At 37.5% G+C, this 24,563-nt stretch overlaps 1 protein-coding gene across 1 annotated transcript in view; it reads right to left on the bottom strand.

Moving 5' to 3' along the window:
- Nucleotides 1-19,411: 19,411 nt before the first annotated feature.
- Nucleotides 19,412-24,563, bottom strand: part of ADAMTS5 (ADAM metallopeptidase with thrombospondin type 1 motif 5) — a 40,259-nt gene continuing 35,107 nt past the window's right edge. Inside the window, exon 8 of the mRNA XM_080919442.1 lies at nucleotides 19,412-21,696. Within this exon, the coding sequence (XP_080775568.1) occupies nucleotides 21,129-21,696 (568 nt within the window). The 3' untranslated portion in view covers nucleotides 19,412-21,128. The remainder of the gene's footprint in view (nucleotides 21,697-24,563) is intronic.

Here is a 24,563-nt window from a genome sequence, read left to right as displayed (position 1 = left end):
TCTGAAGAGTCATACAAGAGTCTAGTGAAGGACTGCAGGACCTGAAGAGGACAGAACCTCCATAGGAAGACCAACAGAGTAAACTAACCCGGACCCTTGGGGGCTGTGTAAGACTGAGCTACCAACCAAAGATTAGTACAGGCTGGACCAAGGCCCTCTGTACACAAGTAACAGATGTGCAGCTTGGTCTTCATCTCAGTCCCCCCAAAACTGGAGAAGGGGCTATTCCTGAAATTGCTTCCTTCCTTCCAGTAGATTCCATTTCCCTAGCTGGGTCACCTTGTCTGGCTTCTGTGTGGGAGGATGGGTAACTTGATGTGTGTAGGGGGTGGGGAAGGAAGGAGAAATGTAGTATGTGAAGGAATGAGGAGGGAGGAATGGGGAGGTCTGAGTAACAGGGTACTGGGAGAAAGGGGGTCTGATATTGGCATGTAAAGTGCATAAATAAATAAATTAAATAAATACAAAATTAGAACATATTTTTAGAATTCACCTTAAATGGTAGACATTTCTCCCCCCTTTTTCTTGCTTTGTATACTAAAATCACAGTGTTGCCTCAAATTCAAAAGATATTTTATACTGAATCTGAATTTTTCTTTTTGTAAGTTATTTTGTTATATAAATACATAAACATGAAAGAGAAACTAGATATTAGTGTTTGTTGTCTGATATATAATGCATAACGTTGAGTTCCATTGCTTGTCTTGGAAGCCATAACAAACACTTCATGCCCTGGTTAGAACTAATCCTCTTCATCCAATAGTTATGTATGGTCAACCTTTGTAACTCTAATCGCAACTGTCCTTTGATCTTTATATCTACTGTCTTCATCTTGAGGAACTGTCTGCCCTCGCTGTAAGTCAGACTGACTCCTCATCACAAGGGCAGCCCAGACACCTGTGAGTGGGTCAGTCTCAGGTTCCTTAGTAAGGACTGGAAGATCCTGCAGATTCTGTTTGTTGAAGTGAAACTCACAGAGGCCTTGGTTTCAGCTGGGGTTTGCAGTGGGGGAAGAAGCCACTTGAGAGCTTGGGTGGGTATGATACTTGCCACCAAGGGAAGTGGCATTGCATGACATGGAAATGAGACATGCTGTGAGGACAGGAGTGCTGAGTGTGGGGTAGGTCTCCTCAGGCCAATAGATGAAGGGTGTTATGATAGTACTGGAAGTCAGCTTGACTCTAGTCCTAGAATATTGATCTTTGCCCATGGAAATGAAATGGGGCAGGTGATCAGACATTTTCTAATTCATTTTGGCATCACTGGCCCCTGGTGACCATTCTGGGAATGTGTTTATTCCCCCAGATAAATAAACTCACCCTAGTTGTTCTGACATGTCAACACTTCCAGCAAGCATGGCCCGTATCTCTGATCTGGCTGCAAGCAAACCAAACACTGTCTTATCCAACAGTTCATTCTCCTTCTCATTTTCCAGGCTTATAATACACATGAAAGTTACTCATGTGATTCCAGTGTATTTTTTTTATTTAACCAAGCAAGCATTAAATCAGCCAGACACAATGTGATGCAGTGTTTTAAAGCATTTATAAACATATCCACAATATTATTTTTAGAGTCCTTATTATGATGTCTTATTCTTTAATTTTCTTTGGCATACATTGGTTATACAATGTGAGTGATTTAGTTGACACATCTTCACATATGCAGTTCATATTGTGATCATATGAACCCCTTCTATTGGCCTTTCTCATTCTCTTTTCTTTTCTTCCAGTTTCAGTGCTTCCATGTTCAGTTGAACATTTCATTTTCTTCTCGTGTTTTATTGTATTTTCTGTATTTCCTTAAGGTATTTATTCATTTATTCTTTTAATGGCTCTATCATATTTGTAATACAGGATTCAACATAATTCTCTTATGCTTTGGTGTGTTAGGATATCTGGGCTTGCTACAGTAGGATAGCTCTGTGCTCTGGAAGTACCATATTGCCCTGGTTCTTGTTTATTTCTTATGCTGTCCTTTATCTTTCTGGTCCCGGGATACCCTTAGTGTAGCATGTCTATGAGAAAGCAACCCTAATCTGTTTTTTTCTGGTACAAGGGTCTTAAAGTAGGGAACCATGGGCTGGACAATGGCAGTCAGAGGCAAAGGATTAGCAGCTGGGCTTGTTTAGGGGATTTGGGAAGGGGATTAAGGAAGGAGGATTAAGTAAGAAATCTAACCTGGATGTTCCTGGTACCCAGGCTTAGTGAAGGCAGGAAGAGTGTTGGCTGGACAATGAAGCTCTGAAAGCTAACACTTTTAACACATTTCTAAAAATTAAAATCCAGGTACATTAAATAAAACGACCCATTAAAAAGAGAAAAGAGATGGAGATGAAAAGAAGAGGGAAAATGAGAGGATAGGAAAGAAGGAAAGAAAGGCATAAAAGGAAGAAAAAAGATTAAAATCAAAGAATAAATAAAGAAGGAAAGACAAAAAACAAAGATAAAAGAAACAAGGAAGGGGAGAGGGAGGAAAGGAAGCAGATTGAATGGAATAAGAGAAGAATGAAGGGAGAATGTAGGATAAAAATGAGGGCAAAAAATATCTAAACTAGTTTAGTACAGGTGTTCTCTAGGTGTTAGGAGTGTGTATCCTGTTTGGTTTCACATTTTGGTAAAGCTCCGTTCTGTGGGGCTCTGCTCACCTAGGTAAGCTGACTTGCTAATTGAATTCAGGTCACTATGATCTCATCTTCTCTCTGGGACTATTAACACTTACATCAGCCATGCATTTATCAACATGTAAATGTCACTAGTGGAAGCCAATGGCTGTGGACTAGATCCAGTGAAGATAACATCTTCTGAAGTGATTTCTCTCAGATGTTTGCATGCTCATACTGAATGATATGTGTGAAGCTTTTGTTACAGGAGTTACAGGAATAAACACCAATTTTCTCTCTCCACATCTGCCTTTCATCTTCCTCCTGCTTTACATGGTATATCTCTATTTCTCCTTGTTTGTATCTATAACCATTTTTGGTCTATTTTACTTACCGTTCATTCCCTTCATGTGAGTGTAAGTGAAGTCCCATTAAAACTGGAGCACAAACATCACTGGTTTACTTCAGGGAAAACCCATCATCCAAAGGTGGAAAAAAAAATCTATTTGCTGGAAAAATTTGCAAACAAGCTTGGACTACTCAAAGGCTTGCTTACAATGTGGGATTTGAAGGTGGGGGCCGTTCTGGGTGCAGAGAAGACAGAATGTAATAAACACAGCAGACACTCATTGGCATCAAGCTGATTTTAGTGCATTAAGGAAACGTGTTTGGAGGGAGCTATGAAAACAGGCCTTGTATTTTGTGAAGTGGAACATTTCAGAGATGCCGATTCCAAACACTGGAACTAACAGCAGTGCCCCAAAGCCAGGGTTCTATTACAGGCAGACATACACACTTTTTTTTCATTCTTCATTCATATAGAGATTTTAGTTTGCAAACAGGAAATACACCAGACTCTTTAGACATCGAAGAATTTCATCTACGTGAAGGATGATTGTAAACACAGACCCCTGTCAGGAGGGAGGAAAGCATGTACAGTAAAGAAACAGACAACACCCAGCTTATCTGTCTTCCTAAAAGAGAAAGAAAAACTGTGAATGAAAATTAGTTCTTTTACTTAAAATATAGAGTTTCCTTTTTCTGAGGATTATTTATTTTCTTTCCTCTGTTGCCTTCCCCGTGAATTTAACTAGGTTATTGGTGTGTTCCTTGTTTATTTGACTCTTTTATTCAAAAGGGGTAGGGTATCAATTTCAGTCTCTAAACATGGAAGGATGTCATTATATTGAGGCCTCTCTAGCTTCATGGAGAAAGTAGCAACAAAATTGACCCTTAGAGAAAAGGTACAATATTGACCTTAAAAAGCTAAGAAGAATCTCCTAGAAATAAGTGGGATTCTGGGACCTTACGGGTGAGGAGAGGAGGGGAACACTTGATGTTGAGAGGTGAGGGTGTGTGAGAATAGCCATCGGTGTAGAACACACGCAGAGAGGAATGTAGCATAGGATAGTTACTGTGCATAGTCTGAGACACCATGACCTGGTCCTCATTGTAACTATTTCATTCCTGGTAAATAGTGGCAATTGTAGTAGAGTTCCGTAAATGGAGACTGAAGAGACAGAAGCAATGACGAAAAACCGGACATGAGGATATTAGGATATTAGTGTGAGCTAGACAATAGGTAGTCATGTTACCCTGTACTCCATTCTTCATGCCTGCAGATTGAGAAACTGTGATTTAGAGACAATGAAATTATATACACAAATCAACATACTGAGCAGGTGTGCTTTAAAAAAAATGATTATTATATATTTACATTTCAAATGTTCCCCTTCCAGGTCTCACTTCCATGAATCCCCCATCCCATTGTCCCTCCCATTTGCCTCTAAGAGGGTGTTCCCTGACCCACCAACTCACTCATGCCTCTCCCCTCTAGCATTGTCCTTTTCTGAGACAACAAACCTCCACAGGACCAAACCCCTCTCCCCCCATTGATTCTAGATAAGGCAGTCCACTGCTACATATGTAGCTGGAGCCAAGGACCTGCCGATGTGTACTCTTTGGTTTGTGATTTAGTCCCTGGGAGCTCTGTGGGGTCTGGTTGGTTTATGTTATTGTTTTTTCTATGCGGTTGTAATCACCTTCAGCTGCTTCAATCCTTCCCTAGCTTTTACACTGAGGTCCCTGGGCTCAGTCCAATGGCTGGCTGTATCTGCATCTGTCTTAGTCAGGTAGATGGGAGGATGTACCTAAACTGAGAGGAGGACCCTGATCAGCTTGTGGTTGGGCCATCTGTACTGGCCAGCTCATTGCAGTCCATATGTCTCAGCTTGTTTCTGCCATGGGGTCTGTCAAAGGCCACAGACTAGCGGGTTAATGATCTTCTTCTCCAGTAATTCACACAAGCAATATAGAAGCTCTACTTTCTTTCTAGTAAGCTCTTGCCCCTCAATGTGTCATAAAACTAACATTTAACCCATCCTTACATTGTCTGTGGATCTTAATATTCAAATTAATAAGATAGAACCTAGAAGTCACCAACTCAGAAGTTTCTGTGACTATCAGCTCCTGGTACCCCAACTCTTTAGTTGAAGGTTACTTGATAGTTGAGAACCCTGTGTCTCATCAAACTTCACTTTTTCTGTATCAGTAATACTTCCTAGAAACTTCATATTAAAACACAGGCAGACTATCGTTCTAAGTTTGCCTCTGGTGTAACATTCAAAAGAAAGGTCTTGGGTTGCAAACTAGGTTTCAGTATTTAAAAGTTACCAGAGGAAGCGGGGGGGCGGGGGGGAATGAAGAATGGGTCTCCACTCTTAACCATACAAGTAAAATAAGATGTTTTAACCAGAATCTAAATATTTTACCCAGTCTAGCCATAGGCACCATGACCTTTCTTGGTATTCAGTGAGCAGCACCCTGCACAAACAAAGGGTAAGAAGGCAAGAGAACTAGAAGCCAATGGAGATATACATGTTCCATGCAGAATAAAAATTATTAGAAAATAGTATTATTAGTTGTGGATGACAGGCTTGAGCTGAAAGTAGCATGTTCAGAACATGTGCCTATATTAATAAGAAAAATGTTTTACTTTAGGTTTAAAAGCAGGCCTAAGAGAAGGCATAGTGATTTCTCATACCACTTACTCAGGTTCTCTGATCTTCAACATTTATCTCCAGATTGGAATGCTTCTGAGAATGACTGAACACCTTCACATCTCCTGAAAACCATAGACTACATTAGGTTCAGTGTTGGTGGTATGTGTTCCTTGTATAATACAGGAGCCCAGCATCCAATTCTCTGGGGATAACCACTGCCCTAACTGTCTGTGCTGCATGTTCAGCATTTCCTCTCCATGACCCTAACATCCAGTCATATCTTCCTGTTGCAAATTTCCATTTTCTAGAATGTCATATAGCTGTTCTCACTGTACTCACAGGCTGTATGTAATCTTTCCAAATTTGGTTATTTCACTTACTAATGTTTCTTAATAACATACTGATGTTTCATTTGTATCTTTTCATGACTTGATTGTTTCTATTCCTAGGGTTGAATATTATTCTAGTGTCCATCTTGATGAAGATTCCAGGACATTAGGTACTTTTAAATTAAGAGAATTATGAAGAAATTATTTCTTAACACAACCGTATGCTTCACTATTTTCAAAATCTGCCAAAACATTTCCAAAGTAACTATAGCATTTGCATGCTAGGCAAACAATGAATATGACCAATGTGACAAATAAATGGGTGCTTACATGTGCATGTGCTTATGTGTGTGCATGTGGACACATCTGCATGAGCACCTTGAAGTTTATCTGTACAAATTCCTGAGACTGAGAATTACTAACTTAGAGTATTGCCATCTCTTGGTAGCCATTTTCTTCTTTGCTTCAGTGTACTTGTGTGGTAGAATAGAAACATTTAGTGAGTCAGTGTATCATTGTTCTCTTTCCAGCTTCTTAGTAATGCCTTCACTTTCTATAATGTTTATTATATAGACTTCAAGGAAACATGTATCACATGAATAAAGGAAAGCCAATCAGCAACTGGAAAATACTGAAATTGTGCACATTCTAAGATTATTATTTAATGCACTCTAGATTATATTGCCAGCCATGCCTGGTAGAGAGGAGTACTGATAGAGTCAAGAGCTCTGAGCTGAAATCCATCAAGAGGAAGTTTGTCAAACTTTGTCTATGGCCACACTCTCAAGCCACTAAAAGAGGCCAACACTACTAACCACAAGGCAAGGAAAGGAAGGTAACTAGACTATTTATTCTTTATTTTCTGCCTAAGTTCGGTTAATCTTTAAAAAGAATAGAGTTCAATATATGTTCTGGAAGCTGTCTTGTTTCTGCCACACTGAACTGTTGTTCAGGATCAAGGCTTCATTTGTGTTAAGGTCAAAGTGAAAAAGAAAACCCAGTTTTTCTTCAGCTCTGTGGTATTCAGCAGATATTCTAGGTCATCATTTAGGATAAGGCAAGTGAAGAAGTGCCCTCCCCCTACATTAAAGAAATAATGTCTTTCCTTAATTGTTAACATTTATCAAGATAAGTGGTACACTAATATTACTTTTATTCTAAACTCAGAATTGATGATAATACAATGTTTATATGTATGAGTAGAAGGAGACTGTGTTTAGAAGCTCTCTATTTGATCTGGTACTTTGATGTTTACATAACCTTTCTCTTTGTATTTGTTCAACATAATATAAGGCAGTTTCAATAGTATCAGTCATTCATACAATTAACATGTAATTTATGTGTATGGAGTTTGACTGTGACCATAGTCCACAAGAGTGATTAGATATAATGTGTTGGAAAAATAAGAGAATGAAACAGGCTTATGCAAAAAATTATAATATGTTCAAAAATATGAGGGTCTTATACTACAGATAGGGCACAGCTACTTGGAAACAGGAGTTGCTCATTTGTTTTAAGTGGAGAAACACTGGCTTCCACTCAGTATTTTCTTTCTGTTGAAAGCTAACACTCTGTGCTTGGGTATTTCAAGGTAAGAAGAAATGGCCACAGAAATTGATTTGGGAGAAAAGAAGGGAGAGAGAAAAGACTAAAGAAAAGAGAGAGGAAAGGAGGAAAGAAGTGGAAACAAGAGAGAGCTGGAGAGGATGAAGAGAAAGTGGGAAGGAGGGAGAGATAGATGGTAAATAGATAGATAGATAATAGATAGATAGATAATAGATAGATAGATAGATAGATAGATAGATAGATAGATAGATAGATAGATAGATAGACAGATTGACAGATAGATGGATAAATAGAAATAAGGGGAAGAATATATTTTAGACCTTATAGTAAAGAAATTTTTTTCTGGAGTGAAGAAATGTAGATCTCAGCTCATTTTGACTAGGAGTGTGTTTTCACACTCGTGCATGAGTGTGTTTAAATGTGTAGTCAGAGCAGCATATGTGAAAAGTGAAAAGAATGTTTGTTATGACAGATTGTTGGAAGACACCTAGGGTGAAGGTTGACTTGGCACAGGATGAGATTTGGCACATTAGGAAGTTCAGGAAAAAGGAATCTTGTGTTTTAAGAGTTTTAAGAGTTGTTTGGTGCAACTGTTAGACATAGAGCTGAGAAAGCTGGTGGATGGTACATGTTATGAGGTTACTTTATCTGCTATAGTCAACCTGGTCACTTCTGGGTGAAGAATTGAGCTGGAAATATTCTTAAAAGTGTGAAATCCTGACCTGCTTCTAAGTGAAATGGTGTTCAGAGGTTTGTTATTGACCTAGTAAAATTAGCCAAAGAGTTTTTGTAACTATACAGAAAAACAAGCTGCCTCCAGTTTTCACTGACCTGACATATATGTATATGTATATGTATATGTATATGTATATGTATATGTATATGTATATGTATATGTATGTGTATGTGTATGTGTACGTGTACGTGTACGTGTACGTGTACGTGTACGTGTACGTGTACGTGTACGTGTACGTGTACGTGTACGTGTACGTGTACGTGTACGTATATGTGTATTTATATGTATATGTGTATGTGTATGTATATGTATATGTATATGTGTATATATATATATATATATATATATATATTCACTTGTCATCTGTATCACATAAACAGTGAGTCACAATCAAGAGAATATATTTTTAGACATGGCCCTTGAGTTGCCATCAGATGTTGAGTTTAGTCAATATTAACTATGATGACTGAAAATCATTTTCACGGACAAAAACAAAGTGCATCAACGTGTAGTCATTTTTCAAAGTGCACGCTGGCTTCTAGAGATGTAAGACTTCTGGCACTGACTTGAAAGTCATGCTGCTAAATCTTCAAGGAGGTGGAAGGTAATGGCTTTAGATGCAGAAATAAACGAGGACCTCAGGAATTCCTCCGGTTTGGCAGAATGGAGCCCAGTAGCAAGTATACTGGATATATCTAGTAATAAACAACCCAGGGAAATGTAAACAGAATTCCATAGTCTCTCTTCCCTCGTGCTGGCCCACTTTTAGCTGCAATGCAGTGTAACACACGTGTTCACGCTCTCTGTCTCTGGTCTACATTAATTTTTGTCTTTTTAGTACTTTTCTCTCTTTCTTTCCTAACTGCTCTTCCCTTTTCACTGTGTCTCTCCTCATCTTTAATTTGTAAAATGTTGTTTATTTTACTCCTTTTAGTGGGGTTGACAAAATTTTTCAGCAAACATATTATTGATAATATCTTTTTAAATTTAGAATATTTTGGCTTATAGAAAGGATAAAAAAATATCACCTCATCTACATCTTCTTTAGTTAACCAGAGCATCATTATGGCTGTGCATAGTGGCCAAATTTAAGAAAAAAAAATAAGTTTTGGCAACAGTGTCAGCTTTTCACCTTTTGCATAGCTCCCATTCTTTAGTACAAATTCAAGAAGTTTTAACCAAAAGATTCCTAAATTAAAGGATAATGACCCTTTGAAATTTACAACCCTAATTGGTTGCAACACTGAGTGTTCAGGCATTCTAATTTCCCTGGAAAGTAGACTCCCTTTATTTAAAGCAGTTACTAGTTTAAAAACACATGCTATCTGCATGAAAGTCAGATATTGTTTTAAAATGCTCTTGAAGAAACAGAACTGCCATTCTCCATAAGTCTTCATTTGACTCCACAGGAAACATTCTACTAAGCTCATTCAGAAGTTGTAGAGTCCTGGCTTAGAACATAAAAATAACTTTATAAAATGATTGGGCCAGGGAGGTTTCCATAGACTTCTTGCAGTCAGTTGTAAAAATCAGACTCGTAGTGAGTTTCAATAATTGGCTGTCTTATGTTTAAGCCAGAGTCACCTGCATAATCCATCAATTGCCCACACAATGCCAAGTTCATACTCCACATAGATTTAGCTTTCAGGAAATGCCCATCTGGGGTCAATGTTCCAAGAATAAAGGGTTTTCTTTCAGCATATGCTGCTCCATGCTTTCTAGCAGAAAAGTGAAAGGATTCACAGACATGATGGCTGACATATCATTAGAAGGCAAAAACCACTACTCTGAGAAAGTTTATTAACCCGACAAGGCAGGACACGGTGACTGATCAATGACAAAGTCCTCACTTCACTTCCATTAACTATGTGGATGGATCTTTCCTTGCTATGGGGTGTTGTTTAGTACAGCACAGCTTCCTTAGTTTCTCGTCACTAGAAGCCAGTAGCATATCTTCTGCCACAGTGGTAACTCTAAATAGCTCCAAACCTAGGCAAATCTTCTCCAGGAGGTGAGATTTCTCTGATTAAGATGAACTGTGTAAGATGCTATGGTAAGAACACGGCAGTGTTCCTTAGGGCTTACTGAGAATAAAGAAGAGCAGTGTGTATCTGAAGGAGAGGATTCTGGCCAAGAATTACAGATGTATTTTCTATTAGATACAGTGAAGTCTGGTTTGGGTGGGAACAAGGATAGAACAGTGAATCGGGGTAGTGGGGGCGGGGAGAGGGAAGAAAGCACGGTAGATATCATTGAAGATGTTGGGATATGATCCTTTGGGACCCAAAGAACATGAGAAGATACTGTTTTTAAGCTTATGAAAGATGCTAGAGAATTTTCAGTGAAAAAGTGAAAGGATCTGACTGAAATGTTTTTAGAGGAACAGTCTTGCTGTTGATGGCATCAGGAAGCCCGACTAGGAGATATTTGTTATTGTTCAGGTAGAGTGGTTAGGTGGTGGTTTGGACCCCACTTTGGCAGCAGTGGAGTAATGAGATCGGCTCTGACAAGCTTTACAGAAGAGACAGCTATTGTGTATTCTCGCAGAATTTGAATAGTATACTCATGTCTGGGAACTTCTTAGGAACTGTGCCTATAACTGCTGTTATGTACTTTTTAAAAACCTTTTCCTTGATTTTTCCTGACACTAGGGGTTGAAATCTCATCTTTAACTGCATTAAAAAAAACATAAAATGAAAATATAGGAGCAAGATATTAAACATGCATAGCTGGACGACAGAAAAAAAGTAAAGAAATAATTTATTAAGATATTTGCAACATCTAGGAGATATATTTGGAAGATAAATATGATAACATCTCTCAATATTTCATTTATATTTTTTAACCTCAAAGCTATGCCAGTCACCATAATTTCGATTTAATTACACTTAAAAACCACCCTTTTACCACTAAGATTTAGTTAGTTAAAAATTTAGACTTATTTACTTTATGTTTATAAGCACTTTTACCTACACGTGTGGATGTGCACCACATGGTCATAAGAAGGCACTGGATCTGGCAGTGGAGTTGTGAATGGTTGTGTGAGCTGCCGGGTGAGGGCCGATCACTAAATTTAGATCCTCTGAAAGTGAAACAACTGCTCTTAATTGTTGCGGTAAATATTAAATATGATGGCTGATCCCTTTATCGGCCCCTGAGATCTCACTCTGCAGATACCACTCCAGTGGGGAGCCAAGCACAGTGGACACTTGGCCCACAAGCTGTACTCTCCACATAATTTCTTTCCCAGGAGGTTCACTCTGCTTACCCTGATGCTTCTGTCCCAGGTGAATACGACCATCCCACCCCAGAGTTTTCCATTCCACTACTGCCCAGCATAAACATTACTCCAAAGCCCAATTGCTTTTTGTGCTACGTTTATATATTAAATTTTCAATCTACAAACTCTCTACACAATATGATTATATCCAATGGACAAAGATACAAACTGCCCTTCTATAAGAGATAAAAAGACCTATAGAATCCCTTAAGAACACTGATATCTACCTAACGCTAATTAAGTCCACCTGGATCCAGATCACCCTTCTTGAGCTCCATCTTGGTTTCTCCCTTTATCTCTGCCCCTTCTTCCATTTTCTTACCTTTTCTCTACCCACCTTTCCACTGTCTAATCATACCTTAACATCAATCCACACTTAACCACTGAATCATCTTTCCAGCCCAGGTTTAATTTTTTTAAATATACTCCAAGTAGCAACAAATGGACTGTAATTCTAATGCAAGTAAAATTCTAATGAATTATAAAGTCAGATAAAAAATGCACTGTGGACATGTAGAAAAAGAACTGGTCTATATGATGGTCTACAGGTTATACTGGTTGTATTTCTCCATTCACAGTAACAGCCCCAGATAGTTGATATTCTGAGATTTCATTCTACTTATCTACATAACAGATATCATAAACCACTAATAAAAGCAAGCCTTATTGATGTTTTCCCTCATATACCTAATAAAAGCCCTATCCTTCTAGCTACACTGGTTTTAAGACCTTATATTGAAACCAGAATCTATGGAATCTATGCATCTATACTATACCCAATAACTAACCCATCATGTGTGTGAAAAATATTTCTTTAATGACACAGATAATACAGTAATATATTCAGAAAGTCACAACAATATCTAAGCATTAAAAATAATTTTTGTGTCACAAGTATCTATATTTTCATTTTTATACATTTTTTCCTTGTTTGTTATAATAGAAAAGCTGCCCTTCATATCATTTTTATGTCTTTGATCTTATTGGGCTTACCTCACTGTGGGTCACACAGGAGACTGAAAGGTTAAGTACTGGATGTTTTTAGAATGCCTAGCATGCCTGTATTAGCTTCCTTCTTCTCATTCCTGAGAAAACAATTCCTTGTGCTGCATGTGGTTTATGAGTCCATCCTTATAACCTGAACAGACTTCTGTAGTTTCCTAACTATTTTCTCAGGACATTATGACTGCTCTTAATCCAGCCAGAAAGCCCACACTTTAAAGATAGTAAGGATATTTCCAATCTCAAAGAGCTCTCTGTTCTACTAAAGCTTCTCTGATTATGTAGGAGCTCCTGCCTTTAAAGATGCTGGTACCAGAAAATGATTACCTTGGGAATGATCAGTAGCACACTTGGGACATAGTTAATACCATGGCAATGTCAATACTGGAATCTTCCGATCAGGTCATATAGATAAAGCACATCTGAAAGTTCAAGAAGTGTCTGCTACAGGCCCTCAGACAACAGAATGCTGAAGAGATTCTAGCCATATTTAAAGGTTTATGCCACCTTTAAAAATAATAGGAGGAATTTTTCTTCTTTAGAAGAAATTTCTAAAAGTAAAATTTACAAATATTAATACTTTTCTTTAGTACTTTTCTATTAGCAAAATAATAGTATTGAGTTTCTTTTTAATGACTTATTTATAACTATGTCTGAGAGAATTTCTCAACTCTCTTCAGAGAAGCTTCTCTTTGAAGTTGATGCAGTTAATATAGAGTCACCCAGACAGACAGTGTGTGCTAGTAAATGATTGTGGATCGCTCAGATCTAAATTCGGGATGTTCGTATTGCATTTCTTTCCTGAAAGACTCAGAAATTTTCAGAGAAGAGGGTGCGGTAAGGTTGCAAGAGGGAGGGTGGCTGGAAACAAGAAGAAACCAGTGTTTCCCAAGACACAATGGATCCCATGCACAGATGAACTCATATTTCTCACAGCCTGCACAGGACATTCCCAGGCTCCACACTGACAAAATCACAGCAGGAAACAGGAAAGGTGGTCATGAAATTGTTGCTCACTGAGAGCTATTAGAATTTGATAGATGCTGGAAAAGAGAGAAACTGTTTTCATTAATGATGGGACACCCAGAAGTTTGGCCACACACCAGGGCAAATCTCACTCCTAAGACGACCTAGACTAAATGTGGAAAAAGGAAAAAAAGTAGAGAAGATGAAATCTTAAAATAGTGTGGAAGAAATTGGAAAGGGCTGAGAGAGTATTAATGGGGAGAGTTGAGGAAAATGAGATTCAAATGCATTTTATGACATTTACAAAGAATTAATAAAACATTAGAAGAAATCTTTAGTATCATAATTGTAAAATACTGTTTAATATCAGAGGGAAATTCAGTGTTTGTAATATTCCCTTAGCATTGATGACTGCAGTTAAAAAAAAAGAAAGAATTAGTGTGCAGTAAAAGTTAATTCATAACTCTTATCAAATATATTTAGCTTCTAGTAAATTTCTGTTAAGAACATAGGTTTACTTATAATTTTAACTCCTTAAGGGTATACTTGTAGTAAGTTTATGTGTAACTATGATCTAGTTATAATGCACGCTTATGTTTTAATACTTGGAAGACTTCAGAAGTTCCTACACTGTCCAGAAGTTATGTGCCAACGAGACCAGGCTTTGTGCTGCAAGTGTTATGAGCTATTTGAACAGGACAACAGTTTTCAACTTCAAGCATACGCATGCATGCTTTGACCTAGTTCACAATTTCTATTTATTATGTCCGCTGAAACAACATGTAGGTGTACAATTCAATATCTCACAGAAAAACGTTTTTCTTTGTAAAATAGCATTCCTCAATGAAAAATAATTACTGCATAGCTCCAAAACAGTTCAATTCAAATGTTTTTCTGGGGAAAAAAGATTTGGTATGGTCTGTAGACTAAAATATAGCAATGCTCTAAATAGCCAATGGCTATCTGAACTTGTCAAAGCTAAGGAGACATTTTTATAAAAACTGGTCTCATTTGTCCAAGAGTTTTTGGCCATTAAACTGCCTCACATGCCATCATTTGCAGAAAGTGGTAACATGTGAAGTATCATTGCTTTGTACTATCAGGGAAATATGTTTTAAGACTTCCAATGTCTGAGTTCTCGCTACTAAAGTTCATTAGTTGGCTTACTCATGGCCACCAACAGAAGTTCAGCATTGGTGCCATTGCTTATGTCAAATGTGTTTTATTTCTGCCATTGACTTCTCTTCTCACAATATCTACTCTCAAAATTATGTTTGTTTCCCATCAATCAATCAATCAATCATCAATCCACCAATCAATCAATCACTACTAAAATATAAGTAATGTTTGTTAGTTCTTGACTGTAGCAGTTAAGTCAGCAATGGACATGCCACATGAGAATGTACATGTCAGTGTCCTTTAGTAGATGAATGGATACAAAAACTGTGGTACATTTACACAATGGAGTACTACTCAGCTATCAGAAACAATGACTTACTGAAATTCTTAAGAAAATGGATGCATCTACAGAATATCATCCTGAGTGAGATAATCCAGTCACAAAAGAATAGATATAATATGCAGTCACTGGTAATGGGATACTAACCCCAGAAAGCTCTGAATACCTCAGAAACAACTCACAGACTGTGTGAAGCTCAACAACAACAAAAATGAATATATTTTAATTAAAATAGAACTGTATCATATCCCCCTTTCCTCCCTACACTCCCTCCTAGTTTCTCTCCTATCCCCTCAAATTAATAGCCTCTTTTCCTATATTATTGTTACACATATACATATGTGTATGCATATGTACCCACAAATACTTAATTACAACCTTAAAAATATATTCAAAAAAAGAATAAAAAAGAGAATGTACATGTCAGTCATGCCATGAAAAGACCATGCATTTCCCAGTCAGCAGTCTAGCCTTACATTTTCACACACTGGTGAGAACCCCTATTCTAATTACACTTTTTGTATAGTCACAGATACGTGCAAGGTAAATATTAAAAAAGGTTGAGATCTAGACACTAAATGTTGACTCTGGCAAGACATATTACAATGTTTACAAAGAAAATCAAGACACAGAAGTTTTCGCAAAATGTTGACAGCTTAGAAATTCAGAGACACCAAGATTAAACTCTTACCTGTCTCTCTTTTTGATGACATCTTAAGTGTCCTCAGATATACCTTGGATTAGAATGGCCATTAGATATGCTGGCACTTCAAACTCTGAGAATTAAATTGTGCTTATCTTGACAAAAAAAAATTAAGATCGTTTTAGAAAATAGTAGAATCATGTGGAAACTAAAAAACAAGTCAGAAATGTTATATTTGACAGTCATTGCTAATGATGTTGGCACCCCTGTTATAATCACAGGTTTTCAGTAGATGAAGCAAAGAAAAATGGAGTTAACAAAATGTATTCTAAGCCCAGGTGTCATTGGAGTTCTAAGTCAATAGGAGTGTTATCTGACAGGGTGATGAGTCAGATGGGACAGTGTATATATATATATAAAATCTATGTAGTCCACACATGCTGGTTAATACAGCCATAAAGTAGGGGCTTTTTCTCTCTTGGTGACACAAATATTGGCCAGATAAAACCAGAATAAAAGCTGGTAAATGCAGACATTTTTAGGTGTTGCTCCAAGGCAGGCTTACTGGGTTTACCTGTCCCAAGGAACAGAGCCAGGGAAGTTGAAGACCTGGCTAAGGCAATGGAGGTTTTATATATCTTCGGCAAGGGATGATCACATGTAATCTAGGAGTTGGGTCTGTACCCATATATGGTCAAAAGGTGAGCTCTTGGGAAGCCACTCCTTGGTGGGTTGCCAAACAGAGAAGGCCCAGGGTGACAATGTGTGAGGCATGAGTTTTCTCCTTGTGTGTGGTGTTGACTGAAGAAGGAAAGACAGGATATTTTGCAGTGAAAGGGCTAACAGGGGTTCCAACCTAACAAGGACCAGAGAGCAAGCATGTTGAAATGATGCTGAATGAACTGATGTTATGTCAAAGTCCGATTCTCTCTACACGTTCATAAATTCCATTCCATATTCCCCATAATACCTGCAGCAGAACTATATCCCATACCAAAAAATGTGTTAGGTATATTTATCTGATTTTTTTTACTGATTTTTATTTCTGTACATTAACTTAGTAATGAATAAATCTGCATTGCAATATGTCCTCCTTGTTTGATTGAACAGATTCACTAGCTTGAAAAAACAATTATTGTTTTGATTATAGATTGATATGTTTTGTGGTGATATGATTCAATAAGCCATGCCTATATTTCACACAAATATGGGTTAATTACCACATTTTGCCAAACTATTCAGTTAGGCTGATTTATTTATTTGATTCTCTAGAACTGTAGATTGTTGGTCAAAGAGAAACATAATACTGAAACTATAAAAGTGCCTTTTCTGTGTTTCAGTGATAAAACTCCTTTAATATGATTTTGCATATGCTTTGACTTATTTTGTTCTCACAGTTATTTCTTTCATTTTGTAGCCATGAAATAATAATTAATAATAATAACAATGAATGAAGTACATTTGTAGAACCACAGGCTTTACTGTAAATAGTTGAGTGGTATTAACCCTTATGGCTGTCCCACTTTGCAGGGTTCTCAACTCAGAGGAGAATCAAGTATTGTATTCGCCATATTTCTAACAGTGGGCTGCAGTGATAGTGCGCTCCCTGACCTTCTGAACCAGCCCGTGGGCCTTGCCTGCTACACTGACTGACCTTGTTAGTTTGCTAACAAGAAAGTTATTAATGGAGGAACATCAGAGCCAGGGATTGACCCAGTGAATGGTACAGTGGGGCCAAGACTGCTTGACTTCATTTCTAGAACTGGACTCCCCAATCCCGTTCACAAATGAGCTGCCGCTGCCAGAGTTGTTTCCGCTAGTCCCATGTCCCAGTGGTCTGGTCAATTAGATAGTAGTAGTAAAAAGTCATATTCTGTTACTTATATCTACACCCATAAAAGTTATGACTTGTCTTATCAGAAAGACACAAATCCACTTTTGTTTGAGCCCATCTGTAGAATCTCTTAGAGATAGCAGAGGCCAAGACACTGTATTTGTGGGGAGATGTTTCTAAAGCTGTCCTGTGATTATCCTTCTCTTATCCATAATATTCATATAGTACATTAACACCTCCTTGTATATATTTATCAGCAATGTGACTGAAACTGATTTTATTTCTTCTCCCCAAGTAAGAATCTGCTATGTCTTCCAGACTGCTCTTCAGTTCGTGTTCCTGCTTCCTCAGCCTCCTGTGTGCCTGTTTTAAACACTATTCTTCATTGCGGCTTAGCTTCTGTGGGGTGCTTCTAAGGTATATATGTCCGCTGGTTAAAAACTTGCAACTTGCTTGACTAAACATACACTTTTAAGACTCAGGATCTGACAAAGCCAATGTTATTGGTATTTAAGTGACCTATTAACACAGTGATTAGTAAGGAACACTACTAGTGACGGAGGTTTAAAATTTAAGAGAGTGGCAGACTGAAAATACATGCAGAATATATACACATACACCTGTTTCACACAGAAAGCCTTCTGTAAAAATAAAATACAAAGCCACAAGTGCTGTACATTATGTAAACTCACAAAGTGCACTTTATACACAAACAAGAAGCATAAATTAAAAAAAGGACAACAGCAAAAACATTTTAAATAGAAGGATTTGCACATAATTGCTTTTTGTTAAATAAGAATAAATAGTTTCATCACAGAAATTCACATGGCAGTTGCAAAAACAATAAATTACTTGTTTTTCAGTGCTGCGACTTCTTAATTTGTTTGTGGTTCATCACCTGGATTGTTAGTTTAAAACTGTTTCCACAGGAAGGCAAGAGATATTGAGCCCATCAGATACATTATAACAATGATCTTATACTTTCAAGCAAAAAGGGGACTTGTAAGGTGATATTTGCTGTTCTCAAAGGAGAAGATACTGTTTCATGGTGGGCTCTTTTGCACCTACTGACTCTTACTCTGTAATGATTGATTTTTAATGCAACTGAGGTTAGGCATTTTGTAACCTGAGCACTGCCCTTTTCTATTTTTCTACCCCTATTCATGATCTTAAATCCAAGGTCCTTAAGGATTCAAGATACACCACAGGAAGATGGCAGACACAGCACAGGAGCTAACTGGACTGAACCTGAATTAAATATAGGTTTTCTCACACACAGTCATTACTCTTGCCCTCTATGACCCTTCATTTTTCTGAACCTCATTCTGCTGTCTTTGCTTCCTTGGGAGTTTTATACACATTCTCCTGCCAACGTAGGATAGTCATTTTAAAACGTAGAGAACCTCCCTTTAGACATAGATTAGTGGTTTGTCTGTCCTCCTTAGCATGATTTCGGTGTGAAGTGTAAAACTTCATTGTTATAGGAGAAAGTAAATCAAGGAAAATCTCATTAAAAACTCTATGGTCATATGGTAGAGAAGCAGAGTAAGACATAGCCACAATTACTCCTCATTTATTTTCTCTTAATATGCCCACAAATAAACAAGATAAGAATTGTGTCAAATTAGAACTACTTGATTCATATTGTTTTCAAAATGGAAGAAAGTCACATTACGCTATTTATTTTCTCTGTACAGTTAAATAACCAATGTGAGATTTAATCTTTTGTTTTGTAGCTGATTTGACTAGATTAATTCCCTGCTCTATATTTGGAGACCTCCACTCAATATGGGCTATGAGTTTTGTATATTCTGAATTTCTTGACGTAAAGAGACCAGGCTGTGAGAATCTAACGGATGGTCACTAGTTTGGAAGAGCACGTTCATCTGTTTCACAAAATAATTTCTTAAAACAAACAAACAAGCAAACAAACATAAACAAGATTTCATTTTTTTTTCTGGTCCACTGAAATAAATGTGAAATGGAGTCATCAGTTACATAATTATTTATATTAAAATATCCTATAATAAAAATAAACTCTCATACATTTAGTGGAATTCCAGAGAGGATTTCTCAAAATCCTTGTATGCAAATCTTTAACAGTAGGCACATTTGGTAAGATCACTATAAAATTTGCATAAAACAATTTACGTTGAAGGTTTTTTTTTGTTTTTACAAAGAAAAATAAAAGCCAGTGGAATAAAAAAATACCTCATATTATTTGAATTATTGGAGAGGGTCATGCAATGTGGAGTTTAAAAGTTTTCTGTTTGTGATTATTATTAAGCATGTGCAATCATTTTGTGCAGGTAAAAGACTTCCTGAAAACCCTTAAATTTCTTCCCTTACATGCTCACTGGAATAGACAAACACTTTCTGATTGGGAAAATACTCTAATACAGTAGCTATATGCTTACACTTTGCAAATAATGAGATGATTGCCATGGTGTGGAAACAGTCTTTTAAATGCTAACTAGTTTGGTTTCTTGAAGTAGTTAAATTGACCTGATTGCTCATTTATGATGAGGCTAAATATGAAATGATTTTAATATTTCTGTTAGACCCAGTCAATACAGAACATACATCTTCCAACCCTAGGGCAAAACAAACAAGCAAACACAAACACATTTTAACACTGGCTGAGTAGAGGTAAGCCATTACTAAAGGTGTTGGATGTGACAGAGAATTTACTGCTGTGTGTGCTGTATGGTTACTATACATTGTGAGATACGAGCCGGGAGCCATAGAAATGGAAGCAGAGGTGAAAATATAAACTGAGAACACAGTAACACATTTGTTTTTTTAAATTCCAATACAAGGAAACTAATTTTTAGACCCTTGAATACTGATCACGTATATACAGGGAAACACAATTTCTGCACCCCAATGATACAATAACTTGGCTGGCTGCCTGAAAAAAATACAGACGGTCAAAATTTAGAGTACATGGAACTGTGTGTTTAAATGACCACACACACAGATCCTTTCCCTTTTTAGAAGTTCACAGAAGGTGCTAGCTGTCAAATGTTTTTTTGTTTTGTTTTGTTTTTTTAACTAAAATGTTATCTCCTGCAGACCAACAATATACAAAGCTGTATTTAACAGCAGCAAGTTCTTGATTTCCAGTAAATCTTCTACAGCTCTTTCTGGACACTAGTAGTTGAAATAGCTGCAGACCTACTTTGGTCAAATATTTTGTTATACCAATATATATATATATATATATATATATATATATATGTACATACATATGTACATATACATATATACATATGCATATATGTATATATTAATAGGACCAAGTTAATAAAGTGACATACCAAGGGCAGATGCATTTACAAACAGTAAAAATAAGGTGTGTGACATGGCTGGACATGATCACGATGCCTTTGAAGACATTCTATAAGAGGTAGGTGACAAGACTTCTCTGCCATCTTCAAACGTCCCCGATTCTACATTCATCAGTGTGTATCTTCTTTGTGTAGGTCCGGGGATGTTCCATAACCCCCACGTTTCTGTCTTCCAAAGTCACCATCATTTCACCAAACAGAGTAAACCTCTTGGTGGCAGAGAGCAGATTCTGCCCATAATTCGACTCCTGGTGACAATGACATGATGGCATGACTTTTCTGTGCTTTGGGTAGTCCTTGTCTTCACCACAATTGTATCCGTGATGACCCTCCAGTTGTGCGTTGTACTAAACCACAGGCTAACATTTCTTCAGCAAACATTTCTTAAATGCAGAAGGCCTCTGAGAGAGAACGCACCCCTTAGCTAACTTCCGGTTTCCATCCTGACACTGCACGGTCCTGGTGTGCCAGCCTGTGTCACAGGTCCTAGAGCAGGACAGCCATGGGCCTGTTACCCACTGCAGCTGTGGAGAGTGTGGTCCTACCTTGTTGCTGCCATGGCTGATGACAGAGTTCACTTTTTGAGTGGTCTTCTTGGGAACAAAGAAGCTGTAACGGACGTCTAATACTTTAGTTGGGTCTGTTGCAAGGATCTGCACGATCAGAATTTCTTTTGTGCCCGAAGAGCCCATGCCGTGTAAAAAGTCGTCTCTCTGGCTCCACCCACTGTAGTTCATGACGGTACCATTCATGTCGATGATGGTCTCAGATGTGGAGATCATGTACTTGCCGTTGATAAGGTACTCGCCAGTTTTCTTCTTTAGGGCTAAGTAAGCAGTGAATCTAGTCTGGTCTTTGGCTTTGAACTGTCGGACTTTTATGTGGGTTGCTCCTTCAGGGATCCTCACAACGTCAGTATAACCCTTGCTGTAGGCAGGGATATCCACGGGAGAGGTTGGGAAAAGAAAAGGGTGGTGAGATAGAATTAGTATATGCCTATACATGGATGAACAAGTAAATTTTTTTCTAAAGTTTTCCCTCATCTTAACACAAAATTTCAATGTACTGAAGAGCTTAAATTTAAGTTGGCTTTAAATGTTTTCATAGGGGAAAATAAAATTGCTGTATGAAACCGCATTTTATATGTTTCTGTTGAGATATTAAAAATCGATACGATGCTTGTAACCGGTGCTTATTCTAAAAATAGGTTTAGAGATTTATATGATCATTTTATCTTTATTTGGCACATTTACCAAGATATTTTGTGTTCTTCCAGCACAGGTACAAGGTAGGCCAGATGTGAATATTAACAGTCAAGTCTTTTTCGGTTACTCTCATGGAAATACTTAGTGTTTTTAATTTCTGATATGGACTCACTAGCAAATATTTTAGAAAGCCCTAATCCTGTGCTTCGAGTCAGGCAAATAATTGTCTTTCAATGTGGGCTACAGGGGCCACTCTTACTTTTTTATATTGCTCCAATGTTCAGACTTATTGAAGAGGAAAGGCTTATTAAATTGGTATTAGAACGAACTGAGGCTCTGCCTCTAAATGCCTTATTAGATTTTCTGGGGCAAAGAGTTAAATGAAAGGCAAAATTTTGTAACTAGATCATGCATGCTTACTATTACTCTAAGAAAAAAAGTGATTTTAAGGCCTTCTGATTTTTTGAATGTTTTGTTTTTCACCCGGCAATGTGATAGATTGATTGAGGAGTTTTATTGAGTAAAGCAATGAGGCGGCCTTGAAAAATACATTATCAGCACAGGAGGAAGAAATGTCTCTAATGTCCACACACATTGCTGAACTCAAGAAAAATGCTAATGAAGTCCTGGGATACTATACCAACAAGAAGGATTCATCTTTTGCCAAAATATTTGCTTTTATAAGAGGTCACAATAAAACTTCAAGATATAGTATTAGTTAATATGTCCTCAAATGTTTCTCAGTTATTTTAATAAACATAGCATTGACTGTGCAGACTTTCTGTCTTGGGAGGTTAAGCTGTGCAATTTCTAATTCTTCCTAGGTTCAAGATTGTGTGTTAAATATCTAAGTTCACACCCCCTGGCTTGGACAGGAAACTTATTCTCAAAGGAAGTCCCGCTTCTGAACTCTAGTGTCTGTCTCACTTGTATAAGAACTTCTAAATGGTAGGGAGAACAGAGTTCCTTAGGGTGCTGCGGATTCTTTTTATCTGGGTTCATTAGCTTTATTGTTGCAATATTATTTATGATAAGACCCTGTTCCTCAATTAATTGGTAGTCTCTAAAGCGGATAGATGATATACAATCCTACAAGGGCTTCAAAGTTGGAATGACTGTTGGGGATGATGTCACACTTTACACCAAAGCATAGAAAACAAAAATATATTTAAATGAGTATATTGCAGAACTCAACATTATCAGTGCGAGATTTAAAACCAGGCCCATAATCTAAATTTAACTGTTATAAAATACGACCAATGCGGGAAGGGATTTCCTGCATGTTAGTTGTCTGCATCATGAATTTCTTCCTCACTGCTTGTGACTTCAAGAGTACACGTAGTTACAAATTCAGAAAACGTAAGCGCTCCATTTAGCACTTTGCAAAGTAGCTTTCAATTTCATGTAGAATCGCACACAATTATGATTAGTGAGGTATCACCTCAAACATTAGATTCCACTTTCTGAGCCATATATCATCTTCCTATATATCACCTTTCTGTTTTTCTATGTCCTTCATCTTTCTTTCTTCCTCATTCTCTTTCCTTTCTACCTTCCCCTCCTTTCTGTTTGCCCTCTTTCTGCCTCTCTCTTCCTTTCTTTTCTTATATCACAAAATGTGCCTGACACCCATGAACTCAGGTGTAGCCTCTGATCTGTTTTGGCCTTCACCCATTATGGTAAATTGTATAAGTATTAAACTTTCAAGCTTTAGCTTCCTCATTTGTAAAGCAAAAGTCTGAGGCGCTAGTCTGTGAGCTGTCTTGCATATTTTAAATTTGAAAAGATATAGAATATAACTGGCTCTTCAGAGTTGGTATGATGGCGCATTATGTTGAAATGGTTCCAATGTCAATATTTAGGGAGATTAATAGTATGTATCTTTCACCAGAATAATTCTTCAGGTTTTGAAATAATATGAAACATAATTTAAAGTTTTTCAAATTAGTGTAGAACATAGTCCTTTTAATGAACGTGCTGACATGGTCAGCAGATTGCTGACAGTTTGCTAAAAATAAAGTAGCCCTGTGAGCATGTAGGTACACTCCACCTATACCCTCGGCATGGGAGAGGCCTGTCAGACCCTTTAGTTAAATCTGGTATCCTTTGGACAATAGTGATATATTTGATCCCAGAAACTGCAATTTACAGTTTCATGTGTTTAAGGCAAAAGTATGGGCAAAGTATGGGCACAGAAGACATCTCTGTGCTTCTGTCCTTATGGAGTGGACAGAAACCAGATCATTCCCTATAAAATGGGATTGTTGTCATAGCACCTCGATTAACTTACAGTTTACAGGGAGAAATGGTTTCTGAAGAAAAACACACTGTCTAGTGAGAAATTGTTAGCTATAAAAGTAGTAAAGAGAGTCAGGAAGTCATCAGACAGCAGACAGGTGGTGAGCGGATGTTCAAGGGTTCGAGGTTTCCCTGGTCTGCATACCAAGACCACAACAATCCAAACAATAATAACAACCAAGTCCCCCCAAAACCAACACAAAAACAAAAATCAAAAAGCCAATGGAAGCAATGGAAGAAGGGAGGAGGAAAGACACATGAAGTTGGGAAAGGACCATAATGGTGTTTAGT

Source organism: Micromys minutus (assembly GCF_963924665.1).
Source record: "Micromys minutus genome assembly, chromosome: 7".
NCBI lineage: Eukaryota > Metazoa > Chordata > Mammalia > Rodentia > Muridae > Micromys > Micromys minutus.
This window is presented reverse-complemented; position numbering and strand designations above follow the sequence as displayed.